The sequence below is a fragment of the Diabrotica virgifera genome, chromosome 10 (genome assembly GCF_917563875.1).
Source record: "Diabrotica virgifera virgifera chromosome 10, PGI_DIABVI_V3a".
Taxonomy (NCBI): Eukaryota; Metazoa; Arthropoda; class Insecta; order Coleoptera; family Chrysomelidae; genus Diabrotica; species Diabrotica virgifera.
This window is the reverse complement of record NC_065452.1, coordinates 141410997-141427319: the sequence shown is the minus strand read 5'-3', so window position 1 is coordinate 141427319 and position 16323 is coordinate 141410997. Positions and strand designations below refer to the sequence as shown.

At 32.1% G+C, this 16323-nt stretch overlaps 1 protein-coding gene across 1 annotated transcript in view; it reads left to right on the top strand.

Annotated features, from left to right (window-relative positions):
• The window catches only part of LOC126893239 (tyrosine-protein kinase CSK-like), a 138115-nt gene that overhangs the window by 47666 nt on the left and 74126 nt on the right, over positions 1-16323 (top strand). The window contains exon 3 of the mRNA XM_050663225.1: positions 12081-12230. Coding sequence (XP_050519182.1) covers positions 12081-12230 — 150 coding nt within the window. The remainder of the gene's footprint in view (positions 1-12080; positions 12231-16323) is intronic.

Below are 16323 nucleotides of genomic sequence, written 5' to 3'. Positions count from 1 at the left end.
TTTCCCAGAGGCCTTTATTTTGCAATAACTTAAGACAGAAAATAATGAAGATATGGCAATTCTGAATATGCCAATTCTGAATATGCCAAATGAAAGTAGAAAGTGATACTATCAAAATGTACTAAAAAAATTATCTAATATAGTCAAAAATCCTAATGCCAAATTTTTGAAATTTTATAGTTTATAAACATTTTGAATGACTTTAAAAATATTGTCCGTAGAAAAAATCATTTTAAATATTGAAAATGCTGGTATTTTACACAAATTTTTAAAAATGTAGTTTAATTGGTGATTAGTCGTGGTAAATGAATGGGGAGCTGGGAGCCGACAAATGCACGAGTTCAAAAACTAAAAAAGGCAACTAAAACTAAACTATCATTTTCTATGGGATCTCCTTTACCCTATCTCGGGATCTACTGAATATATTTGGATCTTTCTTTTTTTAATTTGTATGTAATTTTTGTGTGCGTTACAAATATTCAATTTGTCTAGACATTTATTAATTTGTCAGTCTAATTTGTTTAAACAATTTTTTTTAAAAATTATTTTTTTCCCAAAAATCAACGTTTTTAATCATACTATATTATTAATCATAGAGAAAGTTAAGGTATACATTTATAAATAAATTATTTTCAATAAATAATTATCTAATAAAAATAATTTATTTATTAAAGCGTACTTTAACTTTTTCTATGATTATTAAATTAATGATACTATGATTTAAAAAATAAATTTTTGTAAAAAAATATTTTTCAGGAATTGTTTAAACAAATTAGACTCTTTATTAATTAATAAATTTATAAACAAATTGCATATTTGTAGTGTACGTAGAAATTACATACAAATTAAAAAAAGAAAGATCAAAATCCATTGAGTTGATCCGGAGATACAGAAAATTGTATTAGCTTGAAATTGCTTTTTCGGTATTTTAACTTAGTGGATTTGTGTTCCCCCTAAGTAACCGTTTGAACTACAGTTTTGAAAAATCGTAAAGGGTGCTGTGAAGGAACAATGTTTGTGCAAATTTTTTAACAAAAAATACAAATCCCATTCTTTAAAATGGCATCAATGAAATTCCTTATTTTTTATAAACAAATTAGCTGTGAATTAAAAAATCACATGCTAACTTTGTCCCAAATGAACCCAGGCTAAATTTTTTTATTTGAAAATTCGTGTTTAAAATACTAGCTTTTCGAATATATAAAAAGTTTGTTTCTACAGATAATATTTTTAAAGTTATTCGAAATGTTTATAAACTACAAAATTTCAAAAATTTGGCATTAGGATTTTCGGCTATATAATTGTTTTATCTTTTTTAATACATTTTGATACTACCACTTTTCTACTTTCATTTGTCATACGCAGAATTGCCCTATCTTCATTATAGTCTGTCTTATGTTATTGCAAAATAAAGGTCTATGGGATAAACAAATAGAATAACTTTTAAACTAATTAATGGATCGGTCTCAAATTTTGAGGGTTTGTCCCCAATACTCAACGTTGAGTGAAACACTACAGTTCTAAGGTAGTTTTAGTAAAAGGTATTAACAAATAACGATTTTCACTTATTTTGCAGTTTGCGAGACAACAAATTGACTTTTTAACATTCAAAAATCGGTATTTTGAAGCTTTTTTAATATTCTAAAAAATTAAATTTTGTAATTTTATGTCAACTATTTAGCTTTTGAATGGGGTGCAAAAAATCGAAAAAAATCGCGTTTTTTGCACTAAATTGATAACAATTAAAAAACGGACGCGAACTCTAGGCAGGAAACAGGTAGGTTTTCTTCCTATAGGTCTACAACAGTGATACTCAACCTGCGACCCGCGGGCCGCATGTGGCGGGCTAGCGTTTTTATGCGGCCCGAAGGCTAACTAAAGGGCCCTGTGATCAAATTATTTGTCAAATTTCACGTGTTTTCTCTAATTATCTGGTAGTGTGCCGATATGTTCGAGGCGTGTTTGGGAGTGAGGCAGACAATTTTGACTTTAATTTTAAATTATATTAAAATTTTTAAGAACTCTGATTAAAAAGCAAGGTATTATTAACTTTTAATAATAAATTATTAAAGTTAATGAGCAAATACTCATTTTAAAAATAATCAAAACTTATTTACTACATTGCAACGACCCATTTAATAATTACAAGAAAAATTCAGGTCCGGATTAACAAAAAAAAATTTAAAATAATTGTGACCTTGAAGCAACACCCTGTATATTAAAATTTTCAAAATTTGTCTGCACATTTTAAAAGAGCATAAAACTAAATTTAATTGCTCGCTTCAATTTTTTGCGCAGACAATTTAATGACATTAATTTTGAAATAATTATATCGAAATAATTGTTTTGAAAGTACGAGTTCTTAAAAATTTCGACATAATTTCAAAATTAAAGTCATTGAATTGTCTGCGCAAAAAATGGAAGCTCTATTAAAGCTCTTTTCAAATATGAAAACTGGTTTTGAAAATTTCAATATACAGGATGTTGATTCAAGGTCACAATGGATTTATAATTTTGTTTAATCCGGACCTGGAGTTTTCTTGTGATTAGTAGTTGGGTGGTTTGGGTTCTAAAATACTACAAGGTGGTTCTAAAGTTATGGGTCCAGAAAGAAATGGGCAAAATTGATAAAACATCCTGTAACTCGGTTATAAAGTCGGTGGAACAATAAATTTAGTATGTCTAGAACCGCCTCATTTACCTCTATTCATCATTCAAGTATTTACGTTTCTCAATGAAACACCCTGTGTACTACTTTTTCTTGATTGCGGCCCGCAAGCTGTGGCAATAGCTACTATGTGGCCCAGGAAAGAAAAAGGTTGAGTATCGCTGGTCTACAATAACTGAAAAAGTAGTCAGCTACCTGGATTTTTGAGTGTCCTGAGATAATCCTTATTTCTCTGGACTAATACTCCTAGCGAAGTGATTACCGCGCTCTTTGGGCTCTCGAGATTCATTTGTCGCGGGGAATCAGTCAGCATTAACATTTTGGTTTTACAATTGATTGTGTGACTTTGCATCTTCTACAATTTTTCTCCATTCATTCCTGTGGTTGCTTATGGTTACCCATTCTCTAACTTACATCTTCTTAAGGTACCCGACTATCTGTTTCTCCCATCTGGTTTTGGGTCTTCCTCGTGGTCTGCCTGATACAGGTCTTCATTTGGTAATTTTCTTGATAACGGCTTCTGGATTTCTCCTTTCTGTATGTCCCATTCATCTGAGTCTCTGTGCCTTGATAAATCTGACGATGTCTTCTTTCAAAAGTTTTCTTACTTCGTGGTTCATCAGTTTTCTAAACGAATTATTACCTAGTTTAGTGGACCTGCTATCCTCCGAATTATTTTTCTCTCTAGGATCCTCAATCTTTCTGTGTCAGACACATTACTTCAGATTCAGCACCATATGTCGATGGTATAGTGCACAAATGTGGTAAGTACAACTTTTTTAGAAAATTGATAAGTACACATAGTACATTATTTTGACCCAAAGTTTATTGTGCACAAATGTGGTAAGCAAATAATGAAACGTGTAAGAAATACAAGTTGACATAATGTGGTAACTGCTAAATATAAGAAAAATTAAATAAGCCAAATGTTGTATGTGCACTTACCACAAATGGTTTCTCTTCACTGTTTTAATATTATGATACTTCTGATGATGAATAAATATTTGTATTCATTCTTTTTGCGAATTAAACAATTTTTTCCTTGAAATTTGTTATTTAATTTCATTTAGAAGCTTGTAGTATATACCTGTCAAATGGGGTATGTACAATATAAGAAAAGTACATAGTGGTACAAAGTGGTAAGTACATACCTATAACTTTCAAATGGCTGTACTGTAAAATGTTAGTTTTTGCACTTACCACAATTGTGCACTATGCCATCGATGTGATTACTGGTCTAATTGCTGCTCTGTAAATTTTCAGTTTAGTATTCTGAGTAAGATTCTTATCTTCGAGGAAGTTATTGTATTTCCCGTAGGTTCTGTTTCCTGCCTGGATTTTTTCATTAATTACGATGCTTCTATCATTAGTTCCATTAACTGAGACCCTAACGGCCGGTTTCACAAAGTAAAGTTAACTTGTGGTTAAGAGATAACCTCAAACTTACCCCAAAATATGCGTTTAAGTTTCATAATTGTTACCCTTCTGGGTATACCCATAAGGGTAACCCACTCCAACCTCTGGTTAAAAATTCTGTGAGTTAACCATACTTCGCCGTTGACCTGAAACTAAAACGCATATTTTGGGGTAACCTCTGGTTATCTCTTAACCACAAGTTAACTTTACTTTGTGAAACCGGCCGTAAGATATTAAAAGTGTTTTTCAAACTCATATTCACCAATATTGTCACATTAACTGGATTTTTTCTTGAGCATAGGAGGTATTTTGTTTTGTTTTGATTTTTTGCTAAACCCCTTTTGGATGCTTCCTTACAAAACTTCGCAAATGCTTCCTTTAAACTGTTTAAATTTCTCCTATGCTATGCCGTCAACATACCCCACAAGTTACGACGTCGATGTTATAAGTATTGTATCTTTAATTCTATAGCCCTTATTGTTCCTTCTATAGCGACATTAAACAGTGAAGTTGATAGAGGTCGCCTTGTCGTACTCCAGTTGCTATTTCTATATGTTTGGTGATTCCGTCATCCGTTATTATTGCTGCAGTCGATCCTTCCATTGTCATGTTCATAAGTTTTATTGGGATGTCTAGGTTTTTCATGTCTTCTATTAGGTCGGGTCTTGTTAAGCTGTCAAAGGCTTGCTTGAAATCTATGAAAAGGATGTGTACAATGTCAATTGACTGTGTGCTTATGTGTATTGCGTCTATTGTTGACCTTCCCTCTCTACATTTCCGCTGGTAGTCTCCTATTTTAGTTTCAATGTATTTTGAGAGTATTTGTCTGCTTAATGATGTCAATATCTTGTAGCAGCTGTAACAGTGTTACTCCTCTATAGTTGTTGCATTTTATGGTGTCTCCTTTCGTTAGAATCGGAAATATCCATCCACTTTTCCATTCTTCGGTCATTCTTTCTTCTTCCCAAATGCTTATTATCGGGTCGTGTATTTTCCGTTTATAGGCCTTCCCCGCCTCCTTTTATTAGCTCGTTTGGGATTTCATCTGGGCCTGCTGCTTTCTTTTGTTTTAGATTTCTTATCACACGTAAAAAGTCCTCATATGACGATTTTCGATTTCGTTTTCATCATCAAGGTATGTTTCTTCTGTGTATTCGAGAATACTTTCTCTCGCCTTAAATAACTCTTCGTAGTATTTCTCCCATATTTTGGCATCAATCTTAACTATTGGTTTCTTCTTGTTTTGTGATTTTATATATTTATAAAGCTTTACGTTATTCGTGCTATTTACTTCCAACTTTTCTATATCTTCATCAATCCATATCTTTTTTTGTTTGTACAGCATTTGTCTTTTTTCTCCTTTACTTTTCCAAATCTTTTTTAGTCCAGAGAAATAAGGTTTCTGTCGGGACACCTGAGCAGCCAGGTTGCAAATGGATTTTTTGGGTACTATAAACCTAATACATTATAAATACAAAAATGCCCGTCACAGATCGGACAAGAAACTTAGTTATTAACAAATAAGTGTCAAAAATGGAAGTTTTTTCGTTTAAATCGCTACAGATAAAAATAGGGTAATTAAATATCTTATTTATAATATTCTTCTTTTTGTAGATAAAACAAGGTTTAAAATGGCACTTTTTGAATTTTCGTCCGATCCTTTTTTGTTTCGGAAAGTGCAAAATAAGACTAAAATTTCAAAAATAAAAAATGTGCTATAGCTTTTGCGAAAATGACCTTAATACTTTCATATTGCACGAAAAGTTGAGTCAAACATTCCATATAATGCACAAAAACTTTTAAGACGGTTCTTCAATTAGTTTAAATTTTATTCAATTTGTTTATCGCAAAGAGCTTTTTTTCGCAATGTTATTGTTCAGAAAATAATAATGACATAGCAGTTCTGTGGAAATCACATGCAAGAATAATAGTTATATTTTTAAAGTATTGAAAAAAATCATTTAAAACTCTTTTTTATCACTCCGAAAAAAGTGTAGTAAAATAGAGTCATTTTTGGCTTCTAAACAAGTTGAATAGCTTTGTTAATATTGACTATAGAGTAAATCTACTTTAGGATTTCAAAAGCTGGTATTTTTATACGAATTTTCAGGAAAAAAACTTTTTGCCTAGGTTAATTAGGTTCAAAGTTAGCCACTTTTATTATTTAATTCGCAGTTACTTCTATATACATCAAATTCTCCTGTAACAGTGTTAGTTACCATACTACTCCGAAACGGCTTGGTCGATTTTTATAAAATTTTACACGTTTATCCTGTAGGACGTTGAAGAGGTTTTAATTTATTTTTTATACCCATAAGTTATAAAGGGAGTTGCCACCCTGACAGTTTTTTTTTTACTTTTTTGGACAAAATTATCTACCTTAATTTTGTATGATGTAGAATTAAAAAATACATACAACCCTTAATTTTCACTCTTCTATCACCAACCCCTATTTGTTAATAGCCATCTATATATTTACATCTATAAAATTCTTCTGTCACAGTGTTAGTTTCCATACTCCTCCGAGACCGCTTGACCGATTTTTATGAAATTATATATGTATATTCGGTAGGTCTTAGAGTCGGTCGTAATCTATTTTTCATATCCCTGAGTGATAAGGGGAGTTCCCCCTAACATTTTGTATTGTTAGGTGGGGTTGTGTGTACATAACGTACTCTATAAGACTACGAGTACATACATACAAATTAAAAAAATTATGATCAAAATCGATCAACAAGTTCCAGCGATATTAATCGCAGCATATATTTGCAGAATCAGTTTCATTTTTTGAGTGCACGTATTTTAGTAATTCCCCTCCACCGACCACGAATTAATTCCGTTCGGACGCCATTTTTAAAGCTTTATTAACCTCTCTGTTGAGGTTCAAAGTTAACACAAACTTTTACATATAACCTATATATCTTCAACTTCAAAATGGCTCTAGTTAGGTTGCTTAATTGTTATAAACAAAGTAGCCGTCAATTAAATAAAATAAAGAGGCTAACTTTGACCGTAATTAACCTAGGCGAAAAGTTTTTCTTTGAAAATCCGTATAAAAATACCAGTTTTTCAAATTCCATTGTAGTTTTAGCCTACAGTCAATATTAACAAAGTTATTCAAATTGTTTATAAGCCAAAAATGACTCTATTTTAGTAAAATGTTTTCTGAGTGATAAAAATGACTTTTTAATGATTTTTTTAAATGCGTTGAAAATATGACTATGTATTCTTCTTTCAAGTTGTTTTCACAGAATTGCTGTATCATTATTATTTTCTGAACAATAACATTACGAAAAAAAAGCTCTTTGGGATAAACAAATTGAATAAAATTTAAACTAATTGACGCATCGTCTTAAAAATTTTTGTGCATTGTATGGACTGTTTGACTCAACTTTTCATGCAATATGAAAGTCCTAAATTCATTTTCGCAAAAGTTATAGCAAATTTTTTATATTCAAAATTTTAGTTTTATTTTGCAATATCCGAAGCAATAAATATCGGACCAAAATTCAAAAAACGCTATTTTAAACCTTGGCTCATCTACTAAAAGAAAAATATTATAAATAAGACATTTAATTACCTTATTTTTACCTGTAGCGATTTAAACGAAAAAACTCACCCGTGTTGAGCTGCCCCCCCCCCCCACTTGCAAAAATTAAAAAACAAATAGCCCTGCTTTATGAGCTATTTATGAGCTCTCATATTCCGCAAACTAAAAATTTTGAGCTCGTTCCACTGAGCAGGAATTTAATACCCTAGTGGGGGGGGGGGGCTGAGTCAGCCCCCCCCACTACTTAAAAATAGGAATATTGAATCGGTTTTTGCGGCAGAATTACGAGCTATTTATGAGCTCTTGAAATTATATACTTTCGATTTTTGAGCTCATCCCCTTCACCCCCAAACAACCCTTTAATTGATTTAACTTAAGAGAAAGGTGCTGAGAAAACTTAAAATATATCGTATTGCGGATTTAATTCATATAGCTTATATACTCTAAGAATAAACTATTAAATCAAGAGCATTTCGATTATTGAGCTACAACACCTTCGCAAGAAAACCACCCTATCTTCCCGGCTTAAGAGAAAGTTGTACTTAAAATGCATTCAACTAATTATTTGGCGACTACATATCATTTAATAATTTATAACCTTCCAAATTACGCGCATTTAGATCAGTAAATTGCAATTCATTTTGTATAGTGCAGTCACTGAAGGTAAAAATCAACGATTACCTTCAATTTCGGTGAACCTTCATCGATTTTCACGAAAATTGGTCGGTAGTTAGAGGATACGTCAAGAAACAAAGGTGACATGGTACCGCCTTTACCCTGAGGGTGGATACCGCCCCTTCTCGGGGGTGAAAATTATTTTATAAAAAATAAATGCACAAATCAATAAAAGAACAAATTAAAAGCAAAATTTATTATATAATGTTAATAAAATAAGTCAATACTTTTTAAGTTATTAAATATCAAAGATTTTAATTATTTGTGAAAAAAATGCATGTTTTGAAGAGGTTTTTTGTAAATCACTGAAAAACTTTAAGTTTGAAGAGAGCTTAAGAGAGAGTTGTTCTTAAAATAATTTAAATTAATTATTTGGCGACTACATATCGTTTAACAATTTATGAGCTTGCAAAATATACGCATCTCAATTATTGAATTGCCATTTTCTTTCTATAGTGCAGTCACTGGAGGTAAAAATCAACTATTACCTTCGATTTCGGTAAATCGCCATTTATTTTCACGAATTGACAATAACAACTTGGGGTTTTAGCCTGGGGTATATGTCACCCCTTCTCGGGAGTGAAAATTACTTTATTAAAAATAACCCCACAAATCGAGAGAGGGACAAATTGTAAGCAAAATTTGTTATATAATGTGATTAAAATAAATCAATACTTTTTGAGTTATTAAAGATCAAATATTTTAATTTTTGGAAAGAAAATGCATGCTTTAGAGCGATTTTTCATAAATGATTCAAAAACTCAAAAAAAGTTTTTACAAAAAAGTTTTCATCACTAAAATTGAAGCTAATAAAAAATATAATAAATTGCTTACTTGAAAAACCCTTTAATGTTAATTTAAAGTAAGTTATTGGTAATCAAATGTATATTTTTTTCCGCGACTGTTCAAATCTAAGGGTTCAAGCTTAAATAACGGGAAAGAGATGCATTTTATAACACTTAGGTACTAAATACTTGTCAAAGTACTTAGAAATACCTATGAAAAATAAGATCCAGAAAAAGTTGATAGTATCAAAATCCGCTCACCAATTTTCGTGAAAATGAATGGAGATTTACCGAAATCGAAGGTCATAGTTGATTTTTACCTTCAGTGACTGCACTGTAGAAAGAAAATGGCAATTCAATAATTGAGATGCGTATATTTTGCGAGCTCATAAATTATTAAACAATATATAGTCGACAAATAATTAATTTAAATTATTTTAAGTACAACCCTCTCTTAAGCCGGGAATATGGGATGGTTTTCTTGCGAAGGGGTTGTAGTTCAATAATCGAAAGGCGCGTGATTTTAGAGTTTATTCTTAGAATATAAGCTATACGAATTAAACTACTATTAACTTTTTTGTAAAAACTTACAGTTTTTCATTGATTTACAAAAAACCTCTTCAAAACATGCATTTTTTTCACAAATAATTAAAATCTTTGATCTTTAATAACTTAAAAAGTATTTACTTATTTTATTAACTTTATATAATAAATTTTGCTTTTAATTTGTTCTTTTATTGATTTGTGCAGTTATTTTTTATAAAATAATTTTCACCCCCGAGAAGGGGCGGTATCCACCCTCAGGGTAAAGGCGCAAGGTGGTACCATGTCACCTTTGTTTCTTGACGTATTCTCTAACCACTGACCAATTTTCGTGAAAATCGATGAAGGTTCACCGAAATTGAAGGTAATCGTTTATTTTTACCTTCAGTGACTGCACTATACAAAATAAATTGCAATTTACTGATCTAAATGCGCGTAATTTGGAAGGTTATAAATTATTAAATGATATGTAGTCGCCAAATAATTAGTTGAATGCATTTTAAGTACAACTTTCTCTTAAGCCGGGAAGATAGGGTGGTTTTCTGGCGAAGGGGTTGTAGCTCAATAATCGAAATGCTCTTGATTTAATAGTTTATTCTTAGAGTATATAAGCTATAGGAATTATATTCGCAATACGATATATTTTAAGTTTTCTCAGCATCTTTCTCTTAAGTTAAATCAATTAAAGGGTTGTTTGGGGGTGAAGGGGATGAGCTCAAAAATCGAAAGTATATAATTTCAAGAGCTCATAAATAGCTCGTAATTCTGCCGCAAAAACCGATTCAATATTCCTATTTTTAAGTAGTGGGGGGGCTGACTCAGCCCCCCCACTAGGGTATTAAATTCCTGCTCAATGGAACGAGCTCAAAATTTTTAGTTTGCGGAATATGAGAGCTCATAAATAGCTCATAAATCAGGGCTATTTGTTTTTTAATTTTTGCAAGTGGGGGGGGCCAGCTCAACACGGGTAAAAAACTCTCATTTTTGACCCTTATTTGTTAATAACTAAATTTCTCGTCCAAACTGTGACGGGCATTTTTGTATTCATAATGTATTAGGTATATAGTACCCAAAAACCCATTTGCAACCTGGCTGCTCAAGTGTCCCGAACATGGTATATTTTTGCCTTATTTCCCTGGTGTATTTCTCTACCTGTCTTCAGCCATTTCTTTCGAGCTAGATTTTTCCCTTGTCGATGTTTCACAGTCTTAGTCGTCCCATTCTTTTTGCCTTTTTATTTCTTTGTATCCTATTACTTTTTCTGCTGCTATCGAAATGTGACCTTTTATTTCTTTCCACGTTTCTTCTATTTTAGTATTCGAAACTTTTAAATTTGCTTCAAACTCTTTAGAATAATCTTTGTGAACAGTATCCGACTCTAGTTTCCTTACATTCCATTTTTTTCTTTTCGTGTGTTTCTTTGTGTCTTTAACTATTTTCATTTCCATATTTCTTATTACTAGGAAGTGGTCAGAATCTGCATTTGCACCACGATACGACTTGACATCTTGAATTCTCCTCCTTTTTTTAAATCAAAATATGATCTATTTGATTACCCTCGGTTGATTCTGGTATTAACCATGTTACCTTATGTTCTTTTTTGTGTTTGAAGTCTGTGCTCATTATAAATGTGTCTGTTGCTCAGGGCCGGATTTACATGTTGAAGCCGACTAGGCATTAATATTTCTGGCGCCACACGTCGTGATCTCCCCCCAACCCCCCTCATAACCAACCAACTTCTGGCTTTCGCCCTAACAACAGTGTTGCTGCTGCTAGGTTACAAAGCATTCTCCCATTAGTATTTGTAATTATGTGGAGAGTTTCCTTGCCACCTACGTCTTTGTTTATATCATCCTTTGCTATCATTGCGTTGAAATCGCCGAGATCGCCGTGTCTCATATTTATAGATCAATAAAATAAAACTTATAATGATGATTCAACAAATTTATATTTCCGAGATTTATTCTTAAACATTATATGCGAGCACCACACTCTCGGCGAAGTTACTTCGCCAAAGTTGACCGAAGGAGGAAGTACCGTCACTACATACTCGTTCTATCTAATTCGCGAGGAAGTGCAATACCGATAAAGAGCGGTGCGATACCGACAAAGATCCCTTTGACTCGGACGCGCCAGACCGACAGAGAATGGAAGTAGAACGAAGTGAGGCAAAGTTGCACAAGGTGGCTGTCTACACTCTCGTACTTGTTGAACTTCGATCGACTTCGGCGAGAGTGTAGACGGCGTTTAAGACAACAAGAATAATCCAGTAAACGATAAAAAGGGCCGATATGAACTTTTATTATTAAATGTGTAAAACTTAACGAAGTCAGCAAATTAGTCCGATGTTTAATTTTTATATTGAAAAGATATTGGAAATATAATACAACAAAAATTATAATTTTATTTACTATATCACCATTCTAACTTTTCAAAATTGCAGAGGTACCAACCTTACATTTTTGATCAATTCCGTCAACCCGATGGCCAATGGGACCCTTCAGCAGCCCCAAATCCTCCTACCGTTCCTGCTAGGGGTGTCAAGAGAAACACCCCAAGCGAATTATCGCATTCATATGAAGAATCTTCTTGGGTGAGTATATTTATAATTTCTTATACAGTATGTCCCTGTAAGTTGGAACCATATGGAAAACTTATTTTTCCACCTACCTCTACCGAAAGTATACTTTTCCGGACCTGATTGTAGGGAGCAAAGTTGTACTTTTCCTCCCTAGGGAGGAAAATATTTTTCCTCCCTAGGGAGGAAAAGTAAAAGTGACGTCATGGTATTTCATTCATGAAATGTAACTTATTGACGCCCTGTACAATATCTATTTTCTATTACGTAAGTTTCTATACATTTTAACGTTTATTTATAAAACACTCTGTATTTTGCAGAATGGTAAAAAACAGTAAATTGTTATTTTCATTTAACAATGTTTACATTATTAATTTGACTTATATTTGACAGTTGACAGTTATATTGTACATACTTGTTAGTTTTAGTTCTAATAAATTTTGTTGGTTAGTTACATAAATAAATTAAGTAAAAATGAAAACATGACTTGTTATTTGAGGAAGGTGGAAAAACCATATGTATAACATGGGAGTAAAGTGCCTTTTCCTCCCTTGAATGATTACTGCCCTCCGCTACGCGTCGGGCAGTAAACTTCATTCTCGGGAGGAAAAGAAGCACTTTCCTCCCTTGTTATACAAATAGCTATTATTATTAATTTTACGAAAAAAAGTTATTCTTCATAAAAAGCACTGCATGGTCTAACTAAAACCTAAGATTCAACCGTCAGATATCAAACTTTATGAATAATATACGAGGTATGTCAAGAAATATGAATTTTGCTCAAGATTAAAGTAGCTTTATTTTTCACAAATTGATAATTGTTATTACGAAAAGTTGTTTGGAATTAAAAACTACATATATTCTAATTTGCAATTACATCCTTCTAATTAAAAAAAAATTGAAAATTTTTCTTAAATTATGGATAACCAACCTTATTTTCAGTTATTTCAATTATGAAAACCCTGTTATTATTAATTATACGAAAAAAGTTATTCTTTATAAAAAGTTCTGCATGGTCTTAAACCTAAAATACAACCCTCTTATATCAAATTTTATCAATTTTATATGAGATATGTCAAAATAGATGAATTTCCATCAAGAGTAAAGTAGTACCTTTATAGTTCAGAATATTTCAATTAGAAGGATGTAATTACATATTGGAACATAGTTTCTAAATCACTTTTCATAATCTAAATTTTCGATATTGTGAAAAATAAAGGTATTTTATTTACTCTTGCACTAATTTCATATTTTTTGACATACCTTGTATAAAATTGATACTTAAAATTTGATATAAGATGGTTGCATTTTAGGTTTTAGGCATTGCAGAACATTTTATAAAGAATAACTTTTTTCGTAAATTATTAATAAAAGAGTTATCATAATTGAGATAACTGAAAATAATATTGGTTATCCATAACACAGATTTACAAAAAAAAAAATAAATTTTGGTCTATTTGACGAAACCATCTAACTAGAGGTTTTTGGGGTCGCTGACCACGAATCCGGGGTCCGCTGACCTCTATCACGTCGGGTAAAGTCATTTCAAGGTCACATAAATAAAAATCGACAATCACTCTTTAAAAAGTATATTAGGGGGTTTTTGGGGTCACTGATCACAAATCCGGGAATCGCTCTGAAAAAGTATATAAGGGGATTTTTGGGGTCTCTGATCACAAAACTGGGGTCCGTTGAGCTCTACCACGTCAGGTAAAGGTCATTTCAATACGATTATACGATCTATCAAAAAATTCAAATAGCACCCACTCAAACAACATAAGACAAATAGACCAGGGCATTTAGCACTAAAAACACCAGAAAAAATCGATTTTTAAATAGAGCAAATAAAGACTTCAGGATGACGTCACACAGGAAAAAAGTATACAATAGAGAAATGGGTTGAAATGCATAATTGCATTTTAAAGTGCATAATACGCATCTAAATGTGCATAAACATGTCAAAATCAGTAGTTATATTAAGGGCCATATTTTGTTATTCGAATATTGAACACGAATACGATCTCAGAACTGACCCCCGGAACATCTGGTGCCCAGGGTCACTGCTGGGGCACGTCATCTTCTGGAGTTTTGGCGGGTTCCGCTACTAAACTGATACAAATAGATTACTCGGGGGTTTTTGAAACCTCTGAGAAACCCTTTAAATGCAACCTAAGAATTTTTATCGCCCATACAATATTAATGCAGACTAAAAATATTTTTTACGATCTAAAAAGTTTGTTCATTTTTAAAAGAACATTTTTGTCACGTACCTATCACTTATGGCAACAATGTAATACATACATACTTAAAAAAATTGACAAAGATCAAATTTATGAATAGTCAGGGATATTATAATACTGGCGCTTGTATAATATTATGTCGGAGATGTTACATACGCCTCAATGGTTAAGGTTAAATAATTTTGTAAACTTCTGTAAACTTCCGTTAACAAGACTGGCGTGTGCCCGTGGGTGTGTAATAATTAAAGTGAAATAAAACAAATATTTGTTAGATATTGAGAATTTGTGGTATTGTGGAATATAATTTTTTTTTTTACGTTATATAAATTTCGGTAAGTAGGTATCGACGTAAAAAAATATATAAAATTTATGGTAGGAAACATAATATTAAATTGCACATTGTCAGAAGGTAAACAGAATTTTAAACATTTGAAGTGATTTTTTAAAATTATTATTCTCATCCGTGTTAGTAAATAAATTTACCTATTCTTTCATTTAAAAGTGATTTATTTCTTCTTCTGACAATTTTTTCTGCCAATAAACTGGATATGAACGAATTAGAGATGACAAGTTCTTTTTCATATGAATATATTATAGAAACTTATTTCGAATACTTTGTAAGGTTAAGATGTTTTATTTTTTGCATAAAAACGGCGCGTTGCATGAAAAAAGGAAAGATCAATAATTTTTGTATTCGCAAAATTAAATTCCGACAGAAGGCGCTCAAAATTTCAAAGATGGACGATAACTCTAGGAAAACAATTCATTTTGTCATTTGACCTCACAGTTCTAAAACGTTAAATTAAAATCATTTACACGAGTGTTTTGCCAAAGTATAACCACTAAGTTTTGCCACTAAAGACATCTTATAAGTTAAAGACGACTCAAAATTATGTTTCCTCTGTATGCATTCATTAAAATTTGATGCTAACTACTGATTTGTTTTTACCTTTTTTTTCATAAAAAATCTGGCACCCCGATAATCACACAGCGTGTTAAAAATTATTAATGTATCTTAGAATTTCTAATTTTGTTTTTAATTTAATTAATAGGTACACTACAATTTATTTTACACCAACAGATAACAATTTTTAAATAAATAAAAACTGGAAACTAAGTAGGTGAATTTATTTTATAATAATTGTGTTCTGGAAATTACGAGGTGGTCGTAATATTTTGCATAACAATGTACATTCTATGTAGAGAATATATACTACATACATTTTATTTATTTAATTTCTAAGTCGCTTAAACATTAAAAAATACTACGTTTAATACAAACGTTAAATTAACAAAATGTGTGATTTGGCATTAGTTAGTTTAGGTCATTACGTAGAGCAGCGATACTCAAAGTGTGTTCCGCGGAACCCTAGGGTTCCGCGATACCCCTGTAAGGGTTCCGCGAGAATTTAGAAAAAAATTCAAAACACCTCTCTCTGTTCGACTTTTCTGACGCGGTATAGCACGATTCACGAGGCGTGGTCGAACCACTGGTCGAACTTAGTTGCCTCCTGTTGCCTCATACAATTTTACTAGCCTGTCACAGCCGATACACGACTAAGTGTGACCAAAGAATACCCCAACCAACTTAGTGGTTTGGGGTATTCTTTGGTGACTTAGTCCTTAGTCAGTACTGTCAGTAGTCCCGCTAGAAAAAAGTGTTTATTTTTCTACTGGTGTATTCTGATTGTATCAGTTTTGTACTTTTGTTGTTTGTGATCGTACGTTATTTTCTGGTTTTTAATAAAGAAGAATGGAACGTTGGCTTAAAGGCGTTAAACGTGATGCAACAACATCTTCTACCGAAGCCGAATGTTCGAAAGCAGTACGCGCGGAATATACAGCAATTACCGGTCAAGACGATTATG